Consider the following 24,544-nt stretch of genomic DNA (forward strand, 5'->3'; position numbering starts at 1 on the left):
CGCAGGACCACGGTATAAGGCAATATCTGCCAAGTATCATCCAGGTGATTGAGGAAATTTTTTTCTGATGGGCTGTGAGAGATCACATGATGGTTTCTTGATGGTTGAGATTTATCTGCAAGACCATCCCTGAAATATTAATAAGTATGCTAAGTGTCTTGAAATAAGAGAGGAGTGCTCCAAATATTTCTCTCCTGTTGTTACACAACAGACCTATGACTACGGACCTTATCCCCGACGGAGCATCCCTTACCATAAGCCTGCCTATAGCCATCCCAGAGATCACCAGCCCTGGTAACCTGGGGATGGCGCTTACAGGATCCAGAAGTTACAGAGGGGAAGACAAGGTTTAAAATTCAAGTGCAGAGGGCACCTGGGTGGCTCAGTGGTTGAGCGTCTGCCTTTGGCTCAGAGAGTGACCCCGGGGTCCTGGGATCGAGTCTCGCATCGGGCTCCCCACAGGGAGCCTGCTTCTCCCTCTGCCTCTCTCTGTGTCTCTCATGAATAAATAAATAAAAATTTAAAAAACAATCAAATGCAGAAGGAACGAATAACCTCTAATGAGTTTATGTGATTCTGGAGGTAAACAGAAGGATACAGGTAAAAGGCATCTACCCCCAAAAAGGCTCCCTACCTTACCTCTCCAAAAGCTTTGTGCAAAGAAGCCCTCTGAGGTTGATGAGTATATTCAGATTTCATATGGAACTTCAGGGAAGCACATGGGTTTCAATCTTTCAGACTACTGATTTACCCCTTAAATGGGGCCTCAAACCTTACCAGAGATGTCCAAGTCTCCCCACCAGGCACAAGTGAGCAGGAACCCATTTAAAAACTTACAATAGGGATCCCTGGGTGGTGCAGTGGTTTGGCGCCTGCCTTTGGCCCAGGGCGCGATCCTGGGGACCCGGGATTGAATCCCATGTCGGGCTCCCGGTGCATGGAGCCTGCTTCTCCCTCTGCCTATGTCTCTGCCTCTCTCTCTCTCTGTGTGCCTATCATAAAAAAAACAAAAAACAAAACAAAACAAAAAAAACAACCTTACAATAAATCCTCCTTACAAAGACCGGCTAATTGTGAGATTCCTAGCTCTGAAATATATCATAATGGTATTTAATAATTATAATGTGATGATGATGATGATTATATTTTAGACTGCTGGAGTCAGAAGGGACCTCTGAGATGATGATTTTACAAACCAGGAAGATAAAGTGACATGGATAAGGGCCCACAGCTCATCAGGGCCAGTGTCAACATAAAAAATCCTATGTTTTCAGGCTCCCAGAGTAGTGCTTTCCCAGGCTACATACCAACACCTTCCAAAATCGTCATTAATCAAGACACCTGGATAGTTCAGCAATTGAGCATCTATCTGCCTTTGGCTCAGGTCATGATCCCGGAGTCCTGGGATCAGGTCCCACATCAGGATTCCTGCATGGAGCCTGCTTATCCCTCTGCCTGTGTCTCTGTCTCTCTCTGTGTGTCTATTTTATTTACTTATTCTTGAGAGACACAGAGAGAGAAAGAGGCAGAGACACAGGAGAGGAAGAAGCAGGCTCCATGCAGGGAGCCTGATGTTGGACTCGATCCCCGGTCTCCAGGATCACACCCTGGGCTGAAGGCGGTGCTAACCCACTGAGCCACCGAGGCTGCCCATGAATAAATAAATAAAATCTTTAAAAAATAATAGTCATTAACCATGGTTGTTTCTGCAGACTTAGAAAGAGCTTCAAAATATACATGAAGTGAAGATTAAACCATAGCAGTTTGTATAGGTGACAGGAAACAATCCTCATGTTATATTAGATTTATTTGTAAGTCCGTCTTTCTAACTAGAGTGTGACAGGCGTCCTGGCTTAGTCACCTAAGTGTCCTAAGTGACTTACATGAAGCACGGCACACGGGAACTCCAGCAACACTAGATAAGTGAATAAAGAAATACCCAGCTAATCCGGCTTAGGGGAAGAAAATGGATATTTTGAGGTTTGGAAGATGGAACTTGGGAATCCGTTTGGGGCTCTGTAACAAGCAAGGAAAGCATAAAGAATCCCATGGTCTCAAACAAATCTGACTACTAGAGGAGGGGAGCTCAACAGATGAAGTGACCATGTCAGGGCCATGTAATAGGATGAAGAGCAGGTGTCATCCTCCACTTAGAGGCAGGAGACAGAGATACAGGAATTAAATTGCTTACATTGTCCAGCCATGCTCGTGGCAGAGGCAGCAAAAACAGAAGCAGCATTCCCAGGTGCTACCAATGCAGGCCTCATCAGGTTCTCCTTGCTGGTTCCTGTTTACTCCATAACCATGCAGGAGGCCCAGACCCTCCCCATAATGCAGATCTCCAGCAGACACTACACTTGAAATCCTAACAGCCATCACGGAACTACCCTGTTCCACGGCTAACAGATTAATTCTGATACCAGCACCAGGTGTTGCTTTCTTCCAGCTGACGATTTTTTGCACACACTTCAAAGATCTGAGTTGTGCACTAACAAAGCAAGACTCAAACAGACAAACAAAAACTCCAAGCACTTTTCCATTATCTCCAGAATAACAACTGACAATGTCCTCGACAGCTAAAACTTAGAAACACAGCAGAAGGTATTTGGAGCTTGCTACTGGCTCCCAGCCAGGGGTGGTTTTGCCCTCCAGGGGATGTTTCTGATTATTACAAGTTGGGGGAGGGGGGGCAGTATTGGCATCTGATGGGTAGAGGTCAGAGACATTGCTACACATCCCACAAGGCACAGGAGAGCCCCCACAATAAAGAATTACCTTGCCCCAAATGTCAGCAGTGACAACACAGGAACACCCTGAGTTATGCGTCCAACTCACAAGATTATGCTGAGTGTTTGTTTTTTTTAAGATTTTATTTATTTATTCATGAGATACACAGAAAGAGAGGCAGAAGCAGGCTCCCTGAGGGGAGCGTGATGTGGAACTCGATCCCAGGACCCCAGGATCATGTCCTGAGCCCAAGGCAGACACTCTCCACTAAGCCACCCAGGCGTCCCTGTGGCTCGGTTCTTTTAAACATTATTATTGGGATAAAATACTCCTAACATAAAAGTGGCCATTTTAACCATTTTTTGAGTGTACAATTCAGTGGCCATGGGTATAATCAGTGTGTGCAGCCATGGGCACCATGGGTCTCCAGAACCTTCTCATCATTCCAAATCGGAACTCTGTCCCCACAAAATGCTGACTCCTGGTTCTCCTCTCCTCAGGCCCTGACAACCTCCAATCTACTTTCCGTCTATGAGTTTACCTATTCAGAGGACCTCACCCAAGTGGAGTCCCACAACACTTCCCCTTTTGTGTCTGACTTAGGCCACTGAGCATGATGTCAAGGCCCATCCACGTTGCAGCGGGTTTCAGAATTCCATTTCTGGTTAAGGCTGAATAGTATTCCACAGTACATACAAACTAGATTTTATTTATCCAGCCATCTGCTGATGAATAATTGCATTATTTCCATCAATGCTGCTTTTTAAAAGGGATGATGGGTGGATTTGGCAGCACCCTGGCGTAGGTGGGAGAGGATAAAGAGTAGACCTAGACTCTATCCCTGACTCCCACATGACCCTGACACCCATTTCAGCATCTTCACTTATAAAAATGAGGAACTGTTACATCGGTGTTTTCCAAAAATATCTGTGGTCATCAGCTTTAGAAAAATCTAAGAAATAGATTTTTCATTATGACTAAGTACATATAAACTCACGTGTATAACTGAAGCAAAGTTTCACAAAATGACAGTAGCCCTCCTAAATGCAAAGCATTCTGGTATTTTCTATGCTATTCTATTATTTTTTGTTTAAAAAAAAAAAAAAACAACAAAAAAAGGATGGCTGCAACCCCTGAACTGATTTCCTAACCCATTATCGAGTGGCTACTTTTATAACAACCTTATTTTAAGTTATTTGTTCCCAAATTGGCATTCTTGGACTGTGCTGATAAGTGTGTTCCCCCTTCAAAAACGTCTGTTTAATACAGTGTGGGAAACATCTGAATCAGCTCACCGCAAAAAAGTTATACTTTCCCAAAGTTACATTTCCCAAACTTACTGGTCATGGAAAACTTCATGTATTACCCCAAAAAAGTGAAGTCCTAACATCTCTGGAAACTGTTCACTGTTGTACCCAACTGGGGAACACTAAACTGGGTGATTTTTGGTTCTTTTCTGTTCCAGCATCCTACGATGTAGGACAGTAATTCTCAACATGATTTTCCCATTCATGCTACTGCGGGAGGCAAATATCCCCACGGTAACTACAGCTCGCTAAGGCAGTGATGTTTAAATATTACATCCGACTCTCCAGGGTCAGATATATATATCAGATACATAAATATATAAATTTAAAAGAAAACCATCAACTTCATTTTTCAGAGAACTTAGGTGCACAGCAAGTTGAATGGAAGGTTCCCCCAACACACACAGCCCCTCCCACCATCAACATCCTGCATAATTTTTTAAGAGCTCCTCTCGTGATTCTGATACACTACCCCTTGGGCCCTTAATGTTGATCTGGAGACTTTATTAGAACCAAATTTTCCAAGATTAATGGCAAAACAGCTCAGTAGCATAGCACGTTGATTTCAGTTGATTCTCTCAAATTTAGCATCATTCCTACACCTTTTTAGATTATCAAAAACATCCTCCCATGTGCCATTTTGCCACCATGCAGTCTACCCGGCCTGGCACAAATAAACCAAAATAACCAGCAGGGCTTATCATCTCCTACCACCTAAGTCTTGCCTTAGCAAATACGCAGTTTCAGAGCACTATCCTAATAGTTGTTTACAGCTTAATTTTATATGCTTGGGTCAACCAGAAAGGGTCAGTATTTTGGGGAAGAATCTTCATTGCTTACTCCTTGACAAAATAAAATGAATCCTGTGTCTTTAGCCCATTTTATAACTTCAATGTCAAATACAAGATGATAATTAAAATGACAAAATAAAATGAATCCTGTGTCTTTAGCCCATTTTATAACTTCAATATCAAATACAAGATGATAATTACGTGCATTCATTTTATTTCACAAATATTTACTGAGTCCATACATATTAAAGGTTCAGGCCAGTGGTTGGGTTTTTTTTAAAGAACCTTAACAAAATATATTGCTTGAACAACAATGACCAAACTAACAACAAAACAAAATACTCAAACCTGAAAGGTGGTTAGCCCCTGTCAGATCTCCTCACAGACATAGTTTTTAAAAATTACACATAAAAAATGATTAGAAAGATAGTTCTATGACTAACAAATAGATTCTTTTTTTAAAGATTTTATTTATTTATTCATGAGAGAGAGAGAGAGAGAGAGAGAGAGAGAGAGAGAAAGAGAAGCAGGCAGAGACACAGGCAGAGGAGCCCAGTGCAGGACTCGATCCCAAGTTTCTTGGGAAGTGATCCCCGGGATCATGCCCCAAGCCAAAGGCAGACACTCAACCACTGAGCCACCCAGGTGCCCCAAAAACTTAATAAAATTGTTTAAAAAGGTAGTTGTATGGTCATTTACTCCCAAGGATGACTGAGTAAGCAGGCCTCGAGGAAAAAGGAAAACAAAATCCTAATTATCTTTAAGAGGGGACCACACGGACACGGCAAGCACTGATCTCGTGAACTCTGGATTTCTTTTCTCTTAGTTAATAGTCAGCATAAATAATCTCCAAAACCATGAGGCTCTCTCCAAATCCTAGGTTGGAGAAATGCTGTATGATACTCCCCCACCCCGCATTTCCTTGTCTATTTTTGTTTAAAACAGAAGCGATCGTCATGCACGTGTGTGCGCACGGGCGTGTCCCGTGGTCCTCTTGGGCACCTCTCTCCCCCTCTCCCCCAACAGTGCCGTCCTCCAGCCACGCAGGTCAGAACCTCTCAGCTGGCTCCGTCCCTCCCCATCCAGCCCCCGGAGCTCCTGCCAGGTGCTTTACTCCCTCCTGTCCACCCCACTGCGGAGGCCTCCTACCCCTCGCCCCCATCTGTCCTACCCTCTTTATAAAAACCTACAATGCTGTTGAGAAGGTGATATGCCATTTCTTCTTTCCCAGGCTCACCTCTTCAAAAATTAGATACTGAAGAATATTTCCTTAGAAGACAGTGACCACAAGATGCTGCATTACAATGGGAAGAGCTGGGACGCCTGGGTGGCTCAGGGCTTGAGCATCTGCCCTGGGCTCAGGGCGTGATCCCGGGGTCCTGGGATCGAATCCTGCATCGAGCTCCCCGCAGGGAGCCTGCTTCTCCCTCTGCCTGTGTCTCTGCCTCTCTCTCTGTATCTCTCATGAATACATAAAATCTTAAAAACAATAATAATAAGGTGGGAAGAGCTGAGTCTTTGCAGTCAGAGTAAGAAGACTCTGCAGGCTCAGGTCCTCCCTCAACCAACAAGAGGCACAGGAGACCTTGCTCAGACCTGGTTCTCTCCAATGTCGAACAGTAGAAAAATCCACCTCAATGGACCATTTAAGGGTTTAGACAAACTGCATACGTGATGCCTGTTACACCAAGCCTGGCGCATCGTAGGTGTTTAACCAACGCTTGGTTTTCTGCCTCTCATCCATAGTCCAGAATCAAACCCGTTTAGGGTTCAAAACTGGAGGGACTAACTGAATTTAAAATTCTTTCTAATCCTGTACTGCAAAAAAGCTGACGTTCAGAGTTTGTGTCTTGTAAGTCTAGACTATTCGATGGAAATAGGTTTTTGCTTTACTCTGCATCAAAGAGCTGTTTTACAGAAATTCAGGCTGCTTTTCCTAGAACTTTGACTTCCACAACCCTGATGAACAGAACAGCCACATCTAAGGGGGGAGGGCATGAGGGGCTGGTGTCAGAAAGAGGGAACTTCAAAGGAATTTAATAAGAATAAAATGCCACTGGAGTTACCGGAGGTCCAAGCCTTCCTTTCTCTAGAAACAGTCCATTAAAGAGCCGGAAGCAGGAACTGCTCAAGCAAGGGGTCCCGAGCTGGTCAGGACACGAGGTACATCGCCAGCGCAACCTCCGTGGAAGCCACAGCATATTTGTGAGTTCTGAACACAGACTTCAAAGTGCAGAGAAACAAGATCTTCATCTTTTTAGCAGGTAGAGAAGGGTAACATTTTGGGTGACTTTCTTCCTAAGGGATGTAAGTAAAGCAGTGAGGTTTCCAGGGATAGAGAGAGAGAGAGAGAGAGAAAGAAGGGCAAGATCTGGCACAGGGGAGACAGGCTTTGTTCTCATCAAAGAGGAAAAGAATGTGGGGGGTGGGGGGAGCCTAATGAGTTACTGCCAAGAGATTTAAACACGGATTATGTATCTGGTAAAGAATGAGCACAATTGACTGTTTTGGCCAGCCTGTGGTGAAAACTTCTCCCATTATGATCAGGGGAGGCAGAGCCGGAGCCCCTCACCTTTCAAGGGCTGGGTTTTGCAGGAAGTATACAGAGGAGGCTTCTTTTCACTAAGGGATAATGAATGAGACAAAGCTGGACCAACTCCTGGCCAGCACCATCTTAGGCACATTTGCATTTTCTACACCAGCTGCAAAATGTTTAGTCCTCTGACAAGTATCTGGTGCCTTGGAGTCAACAGCTTGGAAGTGATAACCGGGGGTAGCCTGAGGCTCTCTCTTAGGCTTCTGGAATGACCTGGCTTGAATCCTCAGGCTTCGTGATACCCAGAGGTAGGCCAGGGCCTTGGCAGACAGATGGAGAAGATAAGGGGAAAAGCCAGAAGCACCAACACTGCAAAAATCGCTGAATTATCTTTTCGAGGGAAGGGGTTTGGAGCAGAGCATCTCCTTCCCTCTCCACCCATCTCTTACTTTGTGATAGCAAAGGCGAGGAGGGTGGCCAATTTACTTGGGCATCCCTGACCAGCTGGAAGAAATGTCCTGCACTATTCTATAATTTGCGCTCTGCTCTCTAAGAGAAATCACCAATAAATATCTTTTGAGCAACATCTGTAGGCCAGTGCTGTTTAGAGAACCAGGAGAGAGTACTCCGAGAGAGTCCTGTTGTTCATAGGTCCTAAATCCTGTAGAAACTACAGAGCACAACGTACAGAAAGATACTTTACAATGCAAACCCCATCTCTCCAAGGGCTAAACCGGTGTGCAGCTGGGACACAAGCAAGACGACACAATCATCAAAAGTAAAAGTCTGGCAATGGTGAGGAAGGAGAAGTTAAAACACATGGATTTTCTGTGGGCCAGGCTCAAGTGCTAAGCATCTGACATGTCCTTTTACTTCATTTAATGCTTCCGGCACTCCTTTGAGGTCAGAATCATGGCCCAGATCCTCAGGGAAGCTGGGTAACTTGTCCAAGGTGGCACAGCCAGTGGATCGCCCAGGCGAGGTTCAAACGTGCAAGGCTTCCTGAGACTTGGTGGGATTTGCTCGGAGCCTGGTTCCACGGTGTATGGTCTGCAGGAGCCGGGGGGCAGCAGGGGGGCTCCAGTCCTGGTCTGTGCCAAATGTGTGGGGCTCTCAAGTCTGGCTTCGTCAGTGTCCTCTTGCACGTGGTAGAAGGCCCTGCCCCAGGCACCAAGCTCATCAGGCACAGGCCCCGAGCAGAGCCCATTGTCTGACCTCTAGTCTACCAAAGGGGCACAACTCGGACAGATGGGGAGGTGGGGGAGAGCTGGGGAGCCAGCACTACTCTTAAGAGTTTGGGATCTCTAGATCTTTGTCACTTTTCTGCAGCTCCACTGCTTCCCAGACTTCTCTCTTCCTCCTGCAGTCATAGCGGCTGCACCCAATAGTCTGCCTGTGGGACCAGCGGAGGGCAGGGGGGGGCACCCCACAGCAGGTGCAGGAAGGCACAAGGCTGGGCAGGGGGCTGGGGGCCTGAGGAACTCTCCAAACTGGCCGGAATACCCACCTCCAGTGGGTGACTTTGCTGGAAAGTTTAGAAGGGGGAAAGTCTCTCTATGTGCCTCGGTTTCCCTAGAAGCTGAAAAAGGGGTGTGTGTGTCAATTTCTAGCCCCAAAGAATCCTAATATAGGAAACTCTGCTCTCCTTATAGTTAAAAAAAAAAGCCCAGCACTCCCGAGCTCCACCAATGACAGAAGGAAGGGAGTCAGGGAGAGAAGGAGAGGGAAGGAGATAGAGAAAACTGGTAAAAATCTTCTCGTTGTTTGCTTCTGAATGGGTCCCCCACCCCCCACTTTGACTCCTGCCAAACTCGAGGGGGGAATGTGTGCCAGGGGGTGAGGAGTACTCAGTTTGTCACAGGGATACAGGCGGAATAAGCAGCTGGTTAGCAGACTTTGACCAAAACTTTCCATTCAAAAGTAGATAAATACACAGGGAACATGTCTCAACTTGGACTCTTGTGATTAAGCAAGTCCATCGAGAAAGATAAGGATTAAGAAATGTGTCTAAATGGTTTATGGATGTTTTTTTTCTACGTGGCTTAAAAAAGCAGCCAGAGTTAGCAATTAACTAAATTTCTGACACTTCGCACCCTCTTTCTGCACCTTTCGCATGTAGGCATGGTCTCAAAGATGGTTTGACAAATAATATGACGTGGACCTTACATAAGAAAAACAAAAGGTTCAGAATGTGATCAGAGGCTCTGGCCAAAAACATGTGGTTCTACAGAACAAGGACAGCGGTTTGGCTCTTGCGTGGAGATTCACACAAAGAGTGGGTGTCGCTCTCATTAATTCAGTGGGTAAACAATAGGGGGAAGGTCCGGATGATTTGATGGACAGCTTTTGGAAATGATCTTCTGCTTGGCAAAACACTGCAGTGATAATTTTATTCACACGGAAGGAAATGCAAGGAAGTGTCACTAAAACAAGGGAGGTAATTATAGGGCATGAATCCAAAGGCTGGGTGACACAGAATAAAGAGTAACTAAATTAGTCCCATCACGGTCTTGAAATCTGGACTTAACAATTTCATGAGAAGAATCTGACCTCTCATTTCTGAGTAAGAAAGCCAGGCACGTTTTTCCTCATGGTTTGTTTCCAGCATAGCCCTGTAGGCTTGGAGAACTGCAGACACTCTGCCGTAGAGGGGGTGCCCTCTCGGTACCTGCCAGAGCAGCTCAACAGACTCAGAGACACAACATCTCAAGAGTTGGAAGGGAGAACCCTGCAATTCTCCCAGTGGTAATTAAATCTTTCCAAAGGACCCTCCCTGGCAACTAACTGGTTGTCTAGTCTTGACAAGGATCCCCAGGGGTAGCTCGTTCACCAATCAACCCAAACATTTACCCATCAACCCCAACACTGGTCCAGCTCCTGTTCTGTGTCTGGCAGAGGGTTAGATGCTATTCCAGGGGAGATACCTTCTTTAATTGAGCCCCAACCTTTCTCCCTGTAACTTTGACCCAGTGGCTCCAGTTCCTCCTGGGGGAAGCTCAAGATGGCAGGCGCGATGACCTCCTGAAGGTGTTCTCCTCCAGGTGACACATTCCCAACTCTTTCTGGACCTGCAGAGCCAGGCTGGCTGCTTTCCGCATCATCTCTAAGCGCCCTCCCAGCTGGACAGAAACTTCCCAGTGAGGTCTGATCCACACTGAAAGCGGGAATTACTGGCCATCCCATCAGTTGTTCAAACACTCGTCATTTATTAATATTATTGAAGACTACTTACGGCGCCCTTCTGACCAACATTCACTGTTGACACACTTAGAGTGAACGAATCCTTGCCCCATTCTATCTCCCTCACATCTTTTATGAATGATGGGTCCCACTATTGCTAAATCTAATTATATTACACCTCTCTGTTTAATCCCCCTCCCTTTCTAATCTGTAAAATCTATAAGTTTTTAGCTCTGATTGGGAAGATGAGGAAAGAGCAGGCTTACACATGGCACTGGTGGGTTTTTAGTTTCTATTGTGATGAAAAATTTGCCAATTTTACACTGCTGCAAGACAAAAAGCACATGTTGCTTTGCATGGTACAGCATTGATTGTAGACATTTTTGACAGTTCTTTCATATTTCGAACACAGAGCTCAATTTCTCCCCCTCTGGGAAGATGAGGAGTTTGACAAATATGCAGAACGCAGGTCATCCCCCGCTTTGCGGACACTGCCTAATGATGCCTAAGGTGCTCTGATCAGGAATCCACTGGGTTCCCCAGTCCTGGTCCTCTGCTGCTCATGGAAGAGCAAATAACAGGAAGAGAATACAGACCCCAACTCCTGGTGGGTCCGCCGACACCGTTACCTTCTAACCAGAGGGATTAGGGATACAGAACTTCCTCATTACCTGTCATCTCGGGATATTTATCGGTGGATTTTAAGAGCTCCTAACACGTTTGCTGTTAGACTACAAACCAGGGACTGAGGGCACCCAAAGAGATCGGGGACCAAATGGTAAGTCTGTGTGGCTCTCCTGGCATCTGAGTAAAATGGATGTGATCAGCCCTGCTGCTTGAACATTCAACTTTCAAAGTGCGTGTGAAAAGAGAGTGAAATTGGACAAGTGGGCACAATATTCACATGCTACGCCTCGTACCTAAGTGCTCAAAGATAACGGGCTGTTTGCCATTTAAATAAGATAATGTAGGACTGAAGGAGAAGGAAATGTACAATGAACAGCGTAATGAAGGCAAAAGACGAGATTAAAAATACTCTGTGACTAACTCAGAAAATATAATGGAAGCCAACAGATAGTATGATTTGAGATGCAAATAAAATTATAGCCAACCAGTGGATTTTTAAAGCTCACGCTGTAAATGAGCACTGTTTTATTTTTTAGTATGCAAGAGTGAAACCCTACAATCTTCAGCCTTTTGTACTGTCTTGCCAATTTTTTTAACAAAATAAACTTTACATTTGGAAGTACTACCATTAGAAAACCTTGTCATTCACTCCCAGAGCTGTTTCACCACATGAATTTAGCATATCCTTCTACATATTAAGCACAGCGAGGCTTCATCTTGATTTTTTGTAATTCAGTATTTTTTTTAAAAATTACTATAAGCAAAAAGTTGTGGTTTTAGCATACTCTTTCAAAATACATCATACCTCGCTCACCCTTTTAAATTGAATGTACACAGATAAGTGTACTGAATATGAGAATTTAAAAAAACTATTCAGTTTCCAACAAATAGATTGTTTACAAGTAAATATTAGAAATGTAATTATGATGCAACTAATCTAAATCCTCACATTCTTTTTTCATGCTTTGCCGAATTAAAACTTGCAATGACACGACAGTCCAACAACAGAACTCCTTCAGTGCAAGTTAAAACCAATCTTATTGCGGTTTTACAGTTCTTCTGCCAACGATTAAATGCACACCACTCTGAATAACTGGAAAGAAAGATGTCTTATAAGTTAAAAAATTACTGGATGCTATCCAAGCAATGAATAAGCTCTTCCTCGCTGTGTGCAAATTCAGCATTTTAGTGGGGGAATTAACACAGTTATGTTAACAAGCTTAAGATTCTAAGGATTTTCTAATCTTCTAATTGTCTAAAAGGATGAGCTCCCCAAACACCTTCCTCCTTCTCACCTCCTCCCAATGCAATCCCCCATTGGCCATTACTAACTCACTCCTTCAGCCAAAGCTCACTTAACCTGGTAAGGACTCACTGATAATTTCATTAATTTGAATAAATACTGACCACTCTCTACAAGTTCTATATTCTTAGTGGCATTACTCTGCCAAATAGGCACTTTAAAAAAAATTACAAAGAACAAGCTCAAAGCACATGAATAGGGTAGCAGGCAGCACTCTGAGTCAGCACTAAAACCAGCCATTTTAGTGCAATTAAGACCCTCAATATCAAAAGGCCAAAATCTTTGGAAAGGCCATTAATGTATTTTTCGTGGCTCATTAAATGGTTCTGAAGAGGCAACAAGAAACATAAAGAGCTAAATGACAAGTGTGAATGTCCAGGGTTTTCTTCATTTTTTATTTACTTATTATTTGCTTAACTTATTTATTTTTTAAGTAGGCTCCAGGCCCAGTGTGGAGCCTAACGTGGGGCTTGAACTCAACAAACCCTGGGATCAAGACTTGAGCTGAAATCAAGAGTCTGATGCTTAAACGAACCAAGCCACGCAGGTGCCCCCAGGATTTCCTTTATTTAAAAAAAAAAAAAAAAAAAAAAGTGAGAATAACAGACACTTTAATGTCTTGACCCTGGAAACTTTAGATAAAATCATCCAAATAATAATTCTCTAGGCTTAGATCATCAAAGTCTTATGGATTTTTCTAACTTCACACATAGTAGGACTCAATATACAAAATATAAAATAGGCTATCATCATTTTTAGAGTGAAGATATTTACATGACAAATAGAAGAGGGGTTGTGAAACAGAAGTCCCCTCACTCGGGGCCATGTTCAGCTAGAGCCCCACTGTGGCCAACCTATCACATACACCAGAGGCATACAAGATGCTGAGATGGCCTTGCCCATATCAAGGAAGCATGAAACCATGCTGGGTCTAGCTCCTAAATTCATTTCACTTCATTAAATTTCCCTTCTCAGGATGTCTGGGTGCCACAGTCGGTTAAGCATCTGACTCTTGGTTTCATCTCAGGGTCATGGGACTGAACCGGCATCATGCTCCACGTTCAGTGTGGAGACACTCTCTCCCTCTGCCTCTGCCCCTAACTCATCATGTGCACTCTCTCTAAAATAAATAAATAGATCTCAAAAACAAATTCCCTTCTCTGAGAATGGATCAGCCAGGAAAAGCTCTACAAACCATACTTTTTGACTGATTCTAAAACTTGTTCCCACCTATGGTAAGAGATGACTAAAATGCTTCTTCTATAAACCAGTTTTGGATTGGCTGCTATACCAGAGAAGATGTTATGTAAGTTCCACCCACATACACACTTTTTAAAAACGGTCTGTTGTCATAAACACTGTACTGGGATATCCACTATTTACAGGGCACTAATCTATATTGTAAACTTTAAATGTTCCAGCTATAAAGTATCAAAATCGCAAAAGTGGAGGAACAGCTCCCCACTGGGGAGCTGTTTATTTAACCATCAGACATGGAGAAAGGTTAGAAAATGGGAATTTCCTAAAGAGCTGGTGGGAGTGTAGATGGGAACACAGTATAAAATTGGAAGGCAATCTGGCAATATCTATATGAAAAAACAATAAAATATGCATATCCTTCAACAAGAAACCCCATGTGTAGGATGGAGGGGGCATATGCAACATAACCATTAAAACAGACAACAGAATTTTTCTGAAAGACTGTGGGCAAGAAACCCAAATATACCATCCCTCCCACCTCTTCCCAGGCTGAGAATCTGAAAGCCACAGTGGCAATGGTTCACAGTCCTATAGGAAGCCAGTTTAGCATGCTCAGTTGGAGTTCCCCGAGCCTGGCCTTGAGGACCTTACAAAGCAAAGTTGGGTGCCGTTTCATAAAAATAAAGCTCCATGAACTTTAACAGTCAAATAACAGGCATATCCCCTCATACGGCTCAGTAGATCCTATGAGATCTACTAGATCTAGAGAACCTAGAGACCTAGAGAACAAGGCAAAAGCAAGAGCTCCCAATAATCAACCCTTCAAATGTATTTCAATGACAAAAGAGGCCTAAAGGAGATCAGGCAAAAAGGCTCACTACTGTGACGATCTGACTTTTCATTGCACCAAAAATGATGTGGATATTTAAAATCAATAAACTCAACTGGTCTGTGTGTCGAAATCTTCTTTTTCTGCTTTGTAAAGTTACAAAGACAGCACAAGGTTCCCTTATACCCTTCACTCAGTTTCCCCAATGTTAAAAGCTTACATTATGAGGGACATTTGTCACAACCAAGGAACCAATGCTGGTACATGACCATCAACTAAACTATACCGCTTATTCACATTTCACTAGCTCTTCCCTAATGTCTTTTGGGTTCCGGAACTCATCCAGGATATCACGTTTCCATTCAGTCCCTTGTGTGCCCCTAGCCTTCTCGGGTCTGTAACAGTTTTCCAGACTTTCCTTGCTCTTGATGACCTTGATAGCTTTGAAGAGCGCTGGTCAGGTATCTTGTAGAAGGCCCACCCCACCCCTGCCTTGGGGACAAAACTCCTGTCTGGTGTTTTTCCTGTAATTAGGCAGGGTTATGGATTTGGGGGCCCGGCGGAGACTGCAGAAGTGAACTGTCAGTTCCATGACATCATCTCAAAGGTGCCTACTGTCCCAATCTCACCATGGGCGTTAGCTCTGATCACCTGGCCAAGGTGGTGTGTACCAGGTTTTCCCGCTATAAACTTCCTCTTCTGCTCCGTCCATACTCACTTTGTGCAAGTAAGTCATTAAAAGTGTGGTCACCCAGGATGGGGAATTAAGCTCCAACTCGTGGAGTGGAGGAGGATCTCCCTAAATCGTCTGGAAGTCTTCTGTATGGGAGATTTGTCTCCCTACCCATTTACTTACTCCGTCATTTATTTACCTCAGTGTGGACTCCCAGGTATTTACTTCACATTCGGGGTCATAACCCAACACTGTTATTTATTTTGCTCCTCAAATTGTCCCAGTTTTGGCCACGGGGAACAATTTCCGGTTGGCTCCAGTATCCCTCTGAGGTGCCCCATTGTTCTGTGTTTTGAATCACTCCTTATTTTCTGGTTCTCTGTATCTTTACCATCAAAAATGCCTTAGTAATAGGGCGCCTGGGTGGCTCAGTGGTTGAGCATCTGCCTTCGGCTCAGGCCGTGATCCTGGGATCGAATCCCACATCAGGGGTCATGGGATCAAGTCCCACATCAAGCTCCCCATGGGGAGCCTGCTTCTCCCTCTGCCTGTGTCTCTGCCTCCCTTTCTGTCTCTCATGAATAAATAAATAAAATCTTAAAAAAAAAAAAAAGCCTTGCTAAGGAAAGGGCTGTTATGAGTGAAATTGCTTGTGTCCCCTCCCACCAAAATTCATGGGAAAGTCCTGGCCACCAGTACCTCGGATGTGAACAGTAATTGGAGGTCTACTTAGTGAAAATGAGATCATACCAAAGGAGAGTAGGCCCTTCCACCAATATGACTCCCGTCCTTATACAAAGGGGGGATTGGGATATGGACAGCACACCAGGAGAGCACCACGTGGAGATGAAAGCAGAGCCGAGGTGATGCCTCTCCAACTCAAGGAACGCCACAGAACGCCAGCAGCCACCAGACACACCAGGACAGGGGCCTGGGAAGGATACTCTCTCACAGCCTCAGAAGGAATCAACCCTGCTGACAACTTGATCTCTGACTTCCAGCCTCCCAACAGTGAGAAAGTAAATTTCTGTTATTTCACTTGGTTCCTGCCCTGTTACCGCAGCTCCACGAAGCCAAGGGCTGAGGTCGCTGAGCTCTGCATTTCCATCGAAAACCATTCATGGTTGTGGCACCAAATGAAGCAGGTACAGGGCCTAACAAGCCTCCCAAAGGGCGTGCTGGAACCCAGGGGCCTGATCTACGGGCTGCCACAGTTAGCATCATAACTGGCCATGTTTTCAGAGGCCTCGTTTTCCCTGCAGTTTTCAGCCACCTGCAGCCCGGTGCAGAGCGCTACTTGCCAAGCACACCTGCAAGTCCTAGTGAAACCAGCCATCGAGTCTAATCACCGTCTTCAGCAGGCTAAGCACCAGCTCCTGATTGCTGAGCACTTCCCAGGTGCCCCGCGTGCCAATGCTGCAAGGGGCTGACAAGTGATTCCCTGCAGCCCAGCAGACCTGCCACACCAGGTCAAGCTGGCATTTTTGGGTCCCTGTTCAATGACTTGTTTTGTTCCATGTCCATCTTCCCTCAGTCACACCAACAAGTGGCCCGATGGCTTAGCATTGACCGGGATGTCACTTCACTGTAAGCTACACAAATACCGTAGTCATCCGGTATTTAGGATCTGTAGTACAAAGACACACACCAGAGGATCCTGGAACAAAATCTAGGCATGAGACGAAGGGACTGTCGTCTCCAGGAGAGAGAAAAGTGACTTGCCCTCAGACTGAAGACACGGAAGAGGCCAGCTAGAGAGAATCTGATATGCCATCTCACTCCACACATCCAGTGACCTTTACGGAGGTGAAATCTGAGTGCCTGCGTGGGTAGATACAGAAACTTTTTTTTCTTCAGTCACCTGGGAGAAGAGGAACTGGAGGTGACAGAGCGGGATCTGAAGTATTCGATCAGAAATTATTCTCATTACAAAAGCTCTGGTTTGTCTGCATTTTTATGCCTATATTAAAAAAAAATCAAATGAAGTCATTAAGCTTAGGCCAGCTCAGTAAGCCTCTGCCTGCGTCTGCAACCCCCAGAGCTCTGCCATAATCCTTCAAATTATTAAATAATTACTGTGTCTCCCTTGGGGTCGCATTTGGCAACAAAATACCATCTAAATGAACCAATGATATGACCCAGTGAGTAACACTTATGTTCTTAACTTCCTAGGAACAAAAGGATATGAAATACTTCCAAGACACAAACTGGGGAGGAGAGTGAGGGTTTTCTGTGGGGTCTGGAGGGATGGGTAGAGAGTAGAATGACAAAGGACCTGGAGAATCGGGGGGAGACTTCCAGTAAGTGTCACTGCCTCCCCCACCAACCTCAGCTATCAGTGAATCTCGCATCCCAGTTCCCTTCCATCTCAGGAGTAGCTACAGCCACAAGGAGAAAACCAAGCATATGGCTCTGTCCTTCTGGACATTTCTACAATGTAGGTTGGGTTGCTTTGGAAAATCCCATTTTATCTCCTACAGCTATATGACCTCAAGTTGTCATTTCCAATAAAGTATGCCTGCGCTGATTTTTATGAACATAGACAAAAGCCACTACAACCTTTTTTTTTTCCTCCCCCAAATCTTTCAAACCAACTGTAGTTGCTATGTAGGGTTATTTGTTTCTAAGGCAACAGCGTATATCTAAGTACTAATGGCCTGTCCTTTTGCCAGGCAACAAACAGCCTTGTGATGCAACTGCACCTGTCTCGGCTACGCGTTACTATGGAGATGCTCCAGTTGCTATGGCTACCATCACGCTAATCGCCTAGCAAAGGCAGACATACAGCAGTCTTCTCGGAGAGCCCAGCTGTTCCTCCGCGTCTCTTGCTGAAGACTGATTGTCTAGGGCCTGTGATGGAATGCTTCTCAACTAAGATACACAAGAACTTCATTAATGCGGTTTCAGAGGATCTCACTCCGTACTCCCCTCTGCAGAGCAAACACCAGACAAGGGAAAGAATGCAAAGAAGTGGACCATAAAACCACGGAAATCTACGAATCCATGCCATCCCTCACTGACATAAACTTGTAGCCCAAGGATGATTTCTCTCAACTGGGTGGTTACAATCGAAACACTTCTTTATATTAAAAAAAAAAAATTTTTTTTTTACCCCTTCAGGAGTAAAAGGATCCATTTCCAACTCTAGCGCTATGTGAGATAAAATCAATTTTAAAATTCGTATCTGTGTTATGGGGCTATTTTTTTGGAATCTAACAATAACACCTTCTTTTATCTTTTTTTTTTTTTAAGTGACAGGCTTCCTACTCTCCCCTCCAATTACATCTTTGTAAAAATGGCACCCATGACCTCACTGTCTCAAAACAAATGGGCATGTGAGGAGGAATAAAAGTCTCCATTGTTCTCTGCTGTTCTCCTTGAAGAGCCAAACACCAAGTAACCACAACAAAATGATCGCTCTGGAGCACCATCTACATGGAGACCAGGAATGACAACAATCAAGTGAGTCCTTCAGCGAACACCTGTAGACATTCTGAGTCAGATGCTGGGAAGATGGAAGCGCTTACCTGACTCATGCCTGTACTTCTATCCCAACAAACCGTGACACATGGAGATGTTAAAGCTGTCAACTTTTCTTTGTAAATGTTTCTACCCAGGAAGACAGTATTTCGCCCACTGTGAAGCCTTCTGAGCACGTTCCTCCGAAGCAGCAGAAGCGGTAAGGTTGGCAGGAAACACAACAGTGGGTATGCCTCCAATAATACTGCATTTCTTTCTCATTTATCTACAGTTATTTTTAATATCATACAGCCTATTAAATTAGTTTCAGTGCCTGTCTCTGCCAAAATAATGCAACTTCAGTAGCCCAAAAAAAAAAAAAGAAGAAGAAGACGACTTCTGAATTGCTTACCTTTGATATGCCTGAGGAGAGGCAGGAGGTGTATTGAACACGTGTGAGTATGGGTGGTAAGGTGTCTTTTTCAAAGCCTGAATTAGATTTTGTCTATACTCTGGGTCTATGCACCACAATGACCCTTTCCCGATGCTCTGCAAAGAGAATTAAAACATAAAAATGATTAATAAAGAAACATTCAATATTCTGCAGTAAGTAGACAAAGAGCAATTACCACAGTTACTTATTTTTAAAAGCCTCTCACTTATTTGTCATTGTTCGCCAGCCAGAAATATGTAATACTGGACACTGATGGTACGGCACCGTAAAATGTGGGGCAGTCTTACCTGGATTAGGGCTGGCAGACGAAATGAGCGCGCTATTACCAGGTGATGCTGGGACAGTAATATTGTGATGTTCATATCCTGATGGCCCCCAAACCCAGATTCCTTTATTATTTTTCAGTGTCAACTCTGAAAGGATCCCCTTTCTAAAAAAGTGAGTCCTAACTTGGTCAGATTTCACATGTTGAAAGAAAAAGAGGGTGGGCTGTCTCCAAACTCCCATCTCCACTGTAAAAAAAAAAAAAAAAAAAAAATCTGAGAGTTGGGTTTGGAAAACCGGCTCATTTCGGGACCACTTCGCAAGAAAACGGAAAAGTAATCCGCTTGTTTTTTCCTACTTATTCACCAAAGAACACATTTAAGCTTCACATGGAATTCTGTAATTACCTTCCCCGAGAAACAAAAGAACTCAGGCAGCAGTGAGAAATCTAAGCCAGAGGCCGGTATTTATTTTCTGGACTCCCAGGTTCCCAGTACTCCACCCCCATGGGGCCTAAGGGCAGAGGAGTCCTTAGAAGTCAAACTTAAAAATGCAAATTTCCTAAAACTGGTTCCATGGAAAGATTTGCTTGGAGGCCCACTTTGGGTCTGTGGACAGCATTTTTATAATAATAATAATAATAATAATAATAATAATAATAATAATAATGTCAATCCTTCCTGTGAGGCCCACGGAACTGGCAGCAGGCCGGGCAGTCGCTACTCTCGCTGCACGCTTTCAAGTCACCGAATGTACCCAAGCTGTTTGATAAAAGGTCGTTTGTAAATATTTACTGATTTGGAGAGAAAAGAAGTCAAATTACATAAACCCCCACCCACCCCATGCTTGCAGCCAAGGGACTGGCTCTCTTCTTTTCAGAACTATTGTACCAGGGAAACATTGAGAAAGCAAACAATGAGACTGTTTAACTCTGGGAGGGAGGGGAGAGACTCCAAGAAAACCCCTTAGAAGGAAAACAAAAAAATGAGTTATTCCTAAAATCTTTAAAGAGCCTTTTAAAACTCTGTATTTCAGTCAGGAGTTCAGCAAGTAGTTTACTTACAGACTTATTCACGGAACCCATTAAAATTCTTTACTATCACAACACCAAGGAAGCAGCAAAAACTGGAGTTAACTCTTTCTGGTGCAGTGAGAACAGAGAATGGCTCAGAAAGCCAAGATCAGCGTCCGGTCGGATCCACCCCAGCCTACCCGCCCCCCCCAGTGTTGGGGGGGCACAGGCCTGAGCCCAAACACACGTCTCAGGCAGGCCAACCGGCCTCAGCTGGACACCAACGTCCCAGTGTAACCGTCTGGATGTTTAAAGACGTGAAAAATGTCAACTTGGAGAAATTCAATGTCCTTATGTAGCCTTTCCTTTCACGCATGCATTTTCAAGCCCAGAACAGTTCAGGGGCACGGATGAGGCTCTCCCAGCAAAGCAGGCAGGTCACCAAAGAGCTGCCGGGACCCACCTGTTCTTTCCTTTGGAAAAGAGATGCAAAGCGCATTTTCCAGAGAAGGGGTGGGGGAGGACCAGCCAGACCAGCAACTACAAATTTGGGTAATGTAAAGAACAAACCACAAAAGCTAGCAACTCCTTGGCAGGAGTGGGTCCTGGCCTGACTCCACCCAAAAGGCTCCCCATGGGATGGGACCTTTCTGCTTTGCTGGAATACAGGGCCCCTATTCTGCTACCTTGAGGGCCAGGGTCCACAGGCAACCCAGGCATTTCTGGCAACCCAGGCATTTCTGCAATGACATTTTTTCAGTTCTGGGAACCTAAGGGCTCTGTTGTCAAGGTGGCTTTCAGGGCGGGGCCGTTTAATCTTACAGGGAATAAAAATATGACAAAGAAATGAAGGACAATTGACCCTCTTAGGCAAATAACAGTAAGACAAGAATGTGGTTTCTTCTAATCCTGGCCTACGTCTCCTTTTTTGTTATACTACATTACTATTTATGAACTAAATGGGAAAAAACCCACACTTGGGGGGGATGGGTTGCAAATTAATGATCCAGGTGCAAGAAGCTGGGGGGTGGGGGTGGGGAGTGACAGTAGCAATCGGGAATTCTGGAGCCACAGAGAGGGTTCCTGTGTGGTCCTGGACAAATCAGGGTCCTCAAAAAGTCTTGGCTTCCTCGTTGGCCAAATAAAAAACCCCTTAGGAATGGGTGTGAGGCCCAGCCATAGCCTGATGTCAAACACCTGTAACCGTGATGGTGATGTCATGAACATCTCTCTGGCGGAAAAACAGGAGCAGAGCTGGCTATCCAATGCCTTTCATTCAGTCAGATCTGATTTTCCCAGAGCCGTCCATCATAAAGAAGCACCAAGTACCAAGAGAGGCAGTGGGAGGAGCCTCCAGCAACTCCCAGGTACTGCTGGGCCTGCGCTTGCTACGGTCAGTCACTTGTCCCTCACGCAGAAAACCAATTCTGACTCATGGCAGCCTGGAAGCTCAATCAATGCTCAAAGTTTTCTTTCACCCAGGTCTTCACACGGTGGTCATCAAGCCCATCAAGCTGAGGTCTGACCTCAAACTGGTCAGCATGCCATCTACAACAGTCATTCACCACAGACATTTGCCCAAGCTTCATTCAGGTCATGGCGACTCCTACCTGGATCAGTTCTGCATTTCACCAGGACCCCTGGAATTGCTGCTAGGTTTTCGCAGACCAGACACAAACTTCAAAATCTCATACTTGCCATTCCCAAAGAGAGAAAATTGAATAAAAACAGCATCTTCAGGACACACCCACGGGGACACAATCATCTGTCTACTCCCTCCAATGGCCATACAGAGCTTGAAAGGGACAGAAAGAGCCTGGCACTGCATCTCATCTGCAAGTGTCCTTCTTGGTCTCATGTAACGGCTCCGAGGAATAAAAAGGTCAGCTCGAAAAAATTTGTAATGGGAATACGCACAGAGAGAATATTCAAGTTTCTTAGGACAGGAAAAATTGGATTTAATGCCCCTAACAGGGGAAAGGCAGCTGTAATTTGATTATAGTTGTGTAATAAGTTTAGAGTCAGGGCTTTTACAGAAATTTCTGCATCTCATCTGAAGAACAGGGATTTTATTTTTTTAAACCGGGACAACTGGGGATCCCTGGGTGGCTCAGCGGTTGAGCATCTGCCTTCAGCCCAGGGTGTGATCCTAGAGTCCAGAGATCAAGTCCCACATGGGGATCAAGTCCCACATCGGGCTCCCAGCATGGAGCCTGCTTCTCCCTCTGCCTGTGTTTCTGTGTGTGTGTGTGTGTGTGTGTGTGTCTCATGAATAAATAAGATCTTTAAAAAAGTAAAAAATAAAAATATAACCCGGGACAACTGTGGGGGGCCATACATCAGGAAATATGACGGAATTCAAAATAATAAAGAGGAAAGATCTTCACTGAGAGATATTTTTCTGTATACCTATTCTTTCAGATGACATCTATCTATATACATGTTTACAAAGACGAAAATGTGTCTCTGAGTGAAGATCTTTCATACACGCCCATACAGTTGAAAAATACTAATGCGAAAAGTAGAGGGGGAAAATAAATCGAGTAAGAAGACACGGATGTGGCCCACTTTTGTTTTTTAATTAAAAAGCACCTGGGGAATAATAGACAGCTCCTTGTGAGCAATAAAAAACATGAGTAAGCAAGAGGAAGCCTATATTGGAGTAAGAACTGATTAGTTAGAAAGGTTAAAAAACAAAGGAGATAAAACAACAAAATTAAGTCTTAAATCTAACTTCTAACGGTAACATTTTTTCTGAGATGTCTCTAAGCAAGTCGTGAACCTCTCCCATCCCTTCACACAGCTCCACGGACCCGCATGCAGCACATCTTCCATCAGCCTGCCTTAGTACGTACGGGCCTTCATGTGGGGGCTCCAAGTTAGGCTGTCAATTCCTGAGATTAAGTACTAAATTTTAAACATGACTTTCAAACTGTGGGCTATCACACAAGTGGGTCATGAAATCCACATTACGGGTCACAACCAGCATGGTTTTTATGCAACAGAAGATAACCAAAGGGATGAGAACAGCATTAAGTGTGGGATGTAAGTAAGACAATCTGTGAAATGCAAAATGTACACAGGTGCGCCCTGGATGGCGAGGGAACAGGCACATCGTGCTCAGATTCTGGGTCAAAGAAGTGCGGCGGGGGGACATGCTGGTCTAGGACAATGGTATCCCCCTCACGCCCCTACCTTGTCATCACTTCTCAGGGAGAAAGCCTCCTTCCAGTAGTAATGGAAGATGATCTCAACATGACACCTAACACAGGGGAGGAGCCCCGCTGGGGGAAGAGGGAAGACGACACAGGGCCCAGGTCAAAATGGAGTGGGGAGCTGGGTATGTGTTCTCAGTGCATTTGAAAGGATTCTTCTTGATGTTTCCGATGCGCCATTTCTGAGGGTGCTTCCAACACCATCTACCCTGGTTCAATCCCTCGCCCATATGGTCCCCTCCGCATCCAGGCACCATGGGGGCCATGAGGGTGAATACAATACAAAAAGGCACTGCTCTCTTGGAAGCTCAGATTCTGGAGGGGGAAGAAGACAGGCAAGTAAGCAAAGAAATAAATAAGCAAGGTCACACCAGCTGGAATGCCTGCCATGAAGGAAATAATGAGTAAGGAGTTAGAAGACAGGAGCTTGCCACTGTAGGGATAAATGGGTTGGAAGGGGCAAGAGAACCCGTGGAGGCCTGTTAGGAGCTGATGCCACAGTCCAGGCTTGAGGGGACCAGGTGGCAGCAGGGAGGTGGAGGAAGGGCAGCTTCAGGATGTACTACTGGACCTGGCAACAGACTGGAAGCGGCAGGTAAAGGGGAATGATGAAGAATGGTCTGGTCTGAGCAACTAACCGCGTCAAAGATTGAGAGGGAGGGACGTCCGGCGCCCATCTGCACATAGAACCGTTGAGGTGTCTGATGCATTAAGAACTGCTGATCAAGGTACTTGAATGACCTGGCTGGACACAGGACATAGGCCACCTCTTCCTTCTGCTGTAGGCTCGCTGACCCCAACCCTCATGACAGGAGCTCAGGGATGAGCAAAGATGGATCCGAGGTGGGCTGGCTTTGGAGGTTTAACACTAATGGATTCTATAGGCGAGGCTGGGAAACCTCTGTCTAAAGGGTCAGAGTGGATATTTTAGTCGTCAAAAGGCCACCGGGTCTCTGTGGCGACTACT

At 44.9% G+C, this 24,544-nt stretch overlaps 1 protein-coding gene and 1 long non-coding RNA gene across 12 annotated transcripts in view; one reads left to right on the forward strand and one right to left on the reverse strand.

Annotated features, from left to right (window-relative positions):
• The window catches only part of FOXN3 (forkhead box N3), a 393,063-nt gene that overhangs the window by 152,154 nt on the left and 216,365 nt on the right, over nucleotides 1-24,544 (reverse strand). For all 11 annotated transcript variants that reach the window (XM_077910311.1, XM_077910309.1, XM_077910308.1 and 8 more), the window contains one exon: nucleotides 19,045-19,181. In XM_077910311.1, the coding sequence (XP_077766437.1) occupies nucleotides 19,045-19,181 (137 nt within the window). The remainder of the gene's footprint in view (nucleotides 1-19,044; nucleotides 19,182-24,544) is intronic.
• Nucleotides 18,431-22,752, forward strand: LOC144321023 (uncharacterized). Its single transcript, XR_013386712.1, has 2 exons — nucleotides 18,431-21,755; nucleotides 21,845-22,752. It is a non-coding gene; the product is annotated as an uncharacterized LOC144321023 (long non-coding RNA).

Source organism: Canis aureus, chromosome 9, assembly GCF_053574225.1.
Source record: "Canis aureus isolate CA01 chromosome 9, VMU_Caureus_v.1.0, whole genome shotgun sequence".
Lineage (NCBI taxonomy): Eukaryota > Metazoa > Chordata > Mammalia > Carnivora > Canidae > Canis > Canis aureus.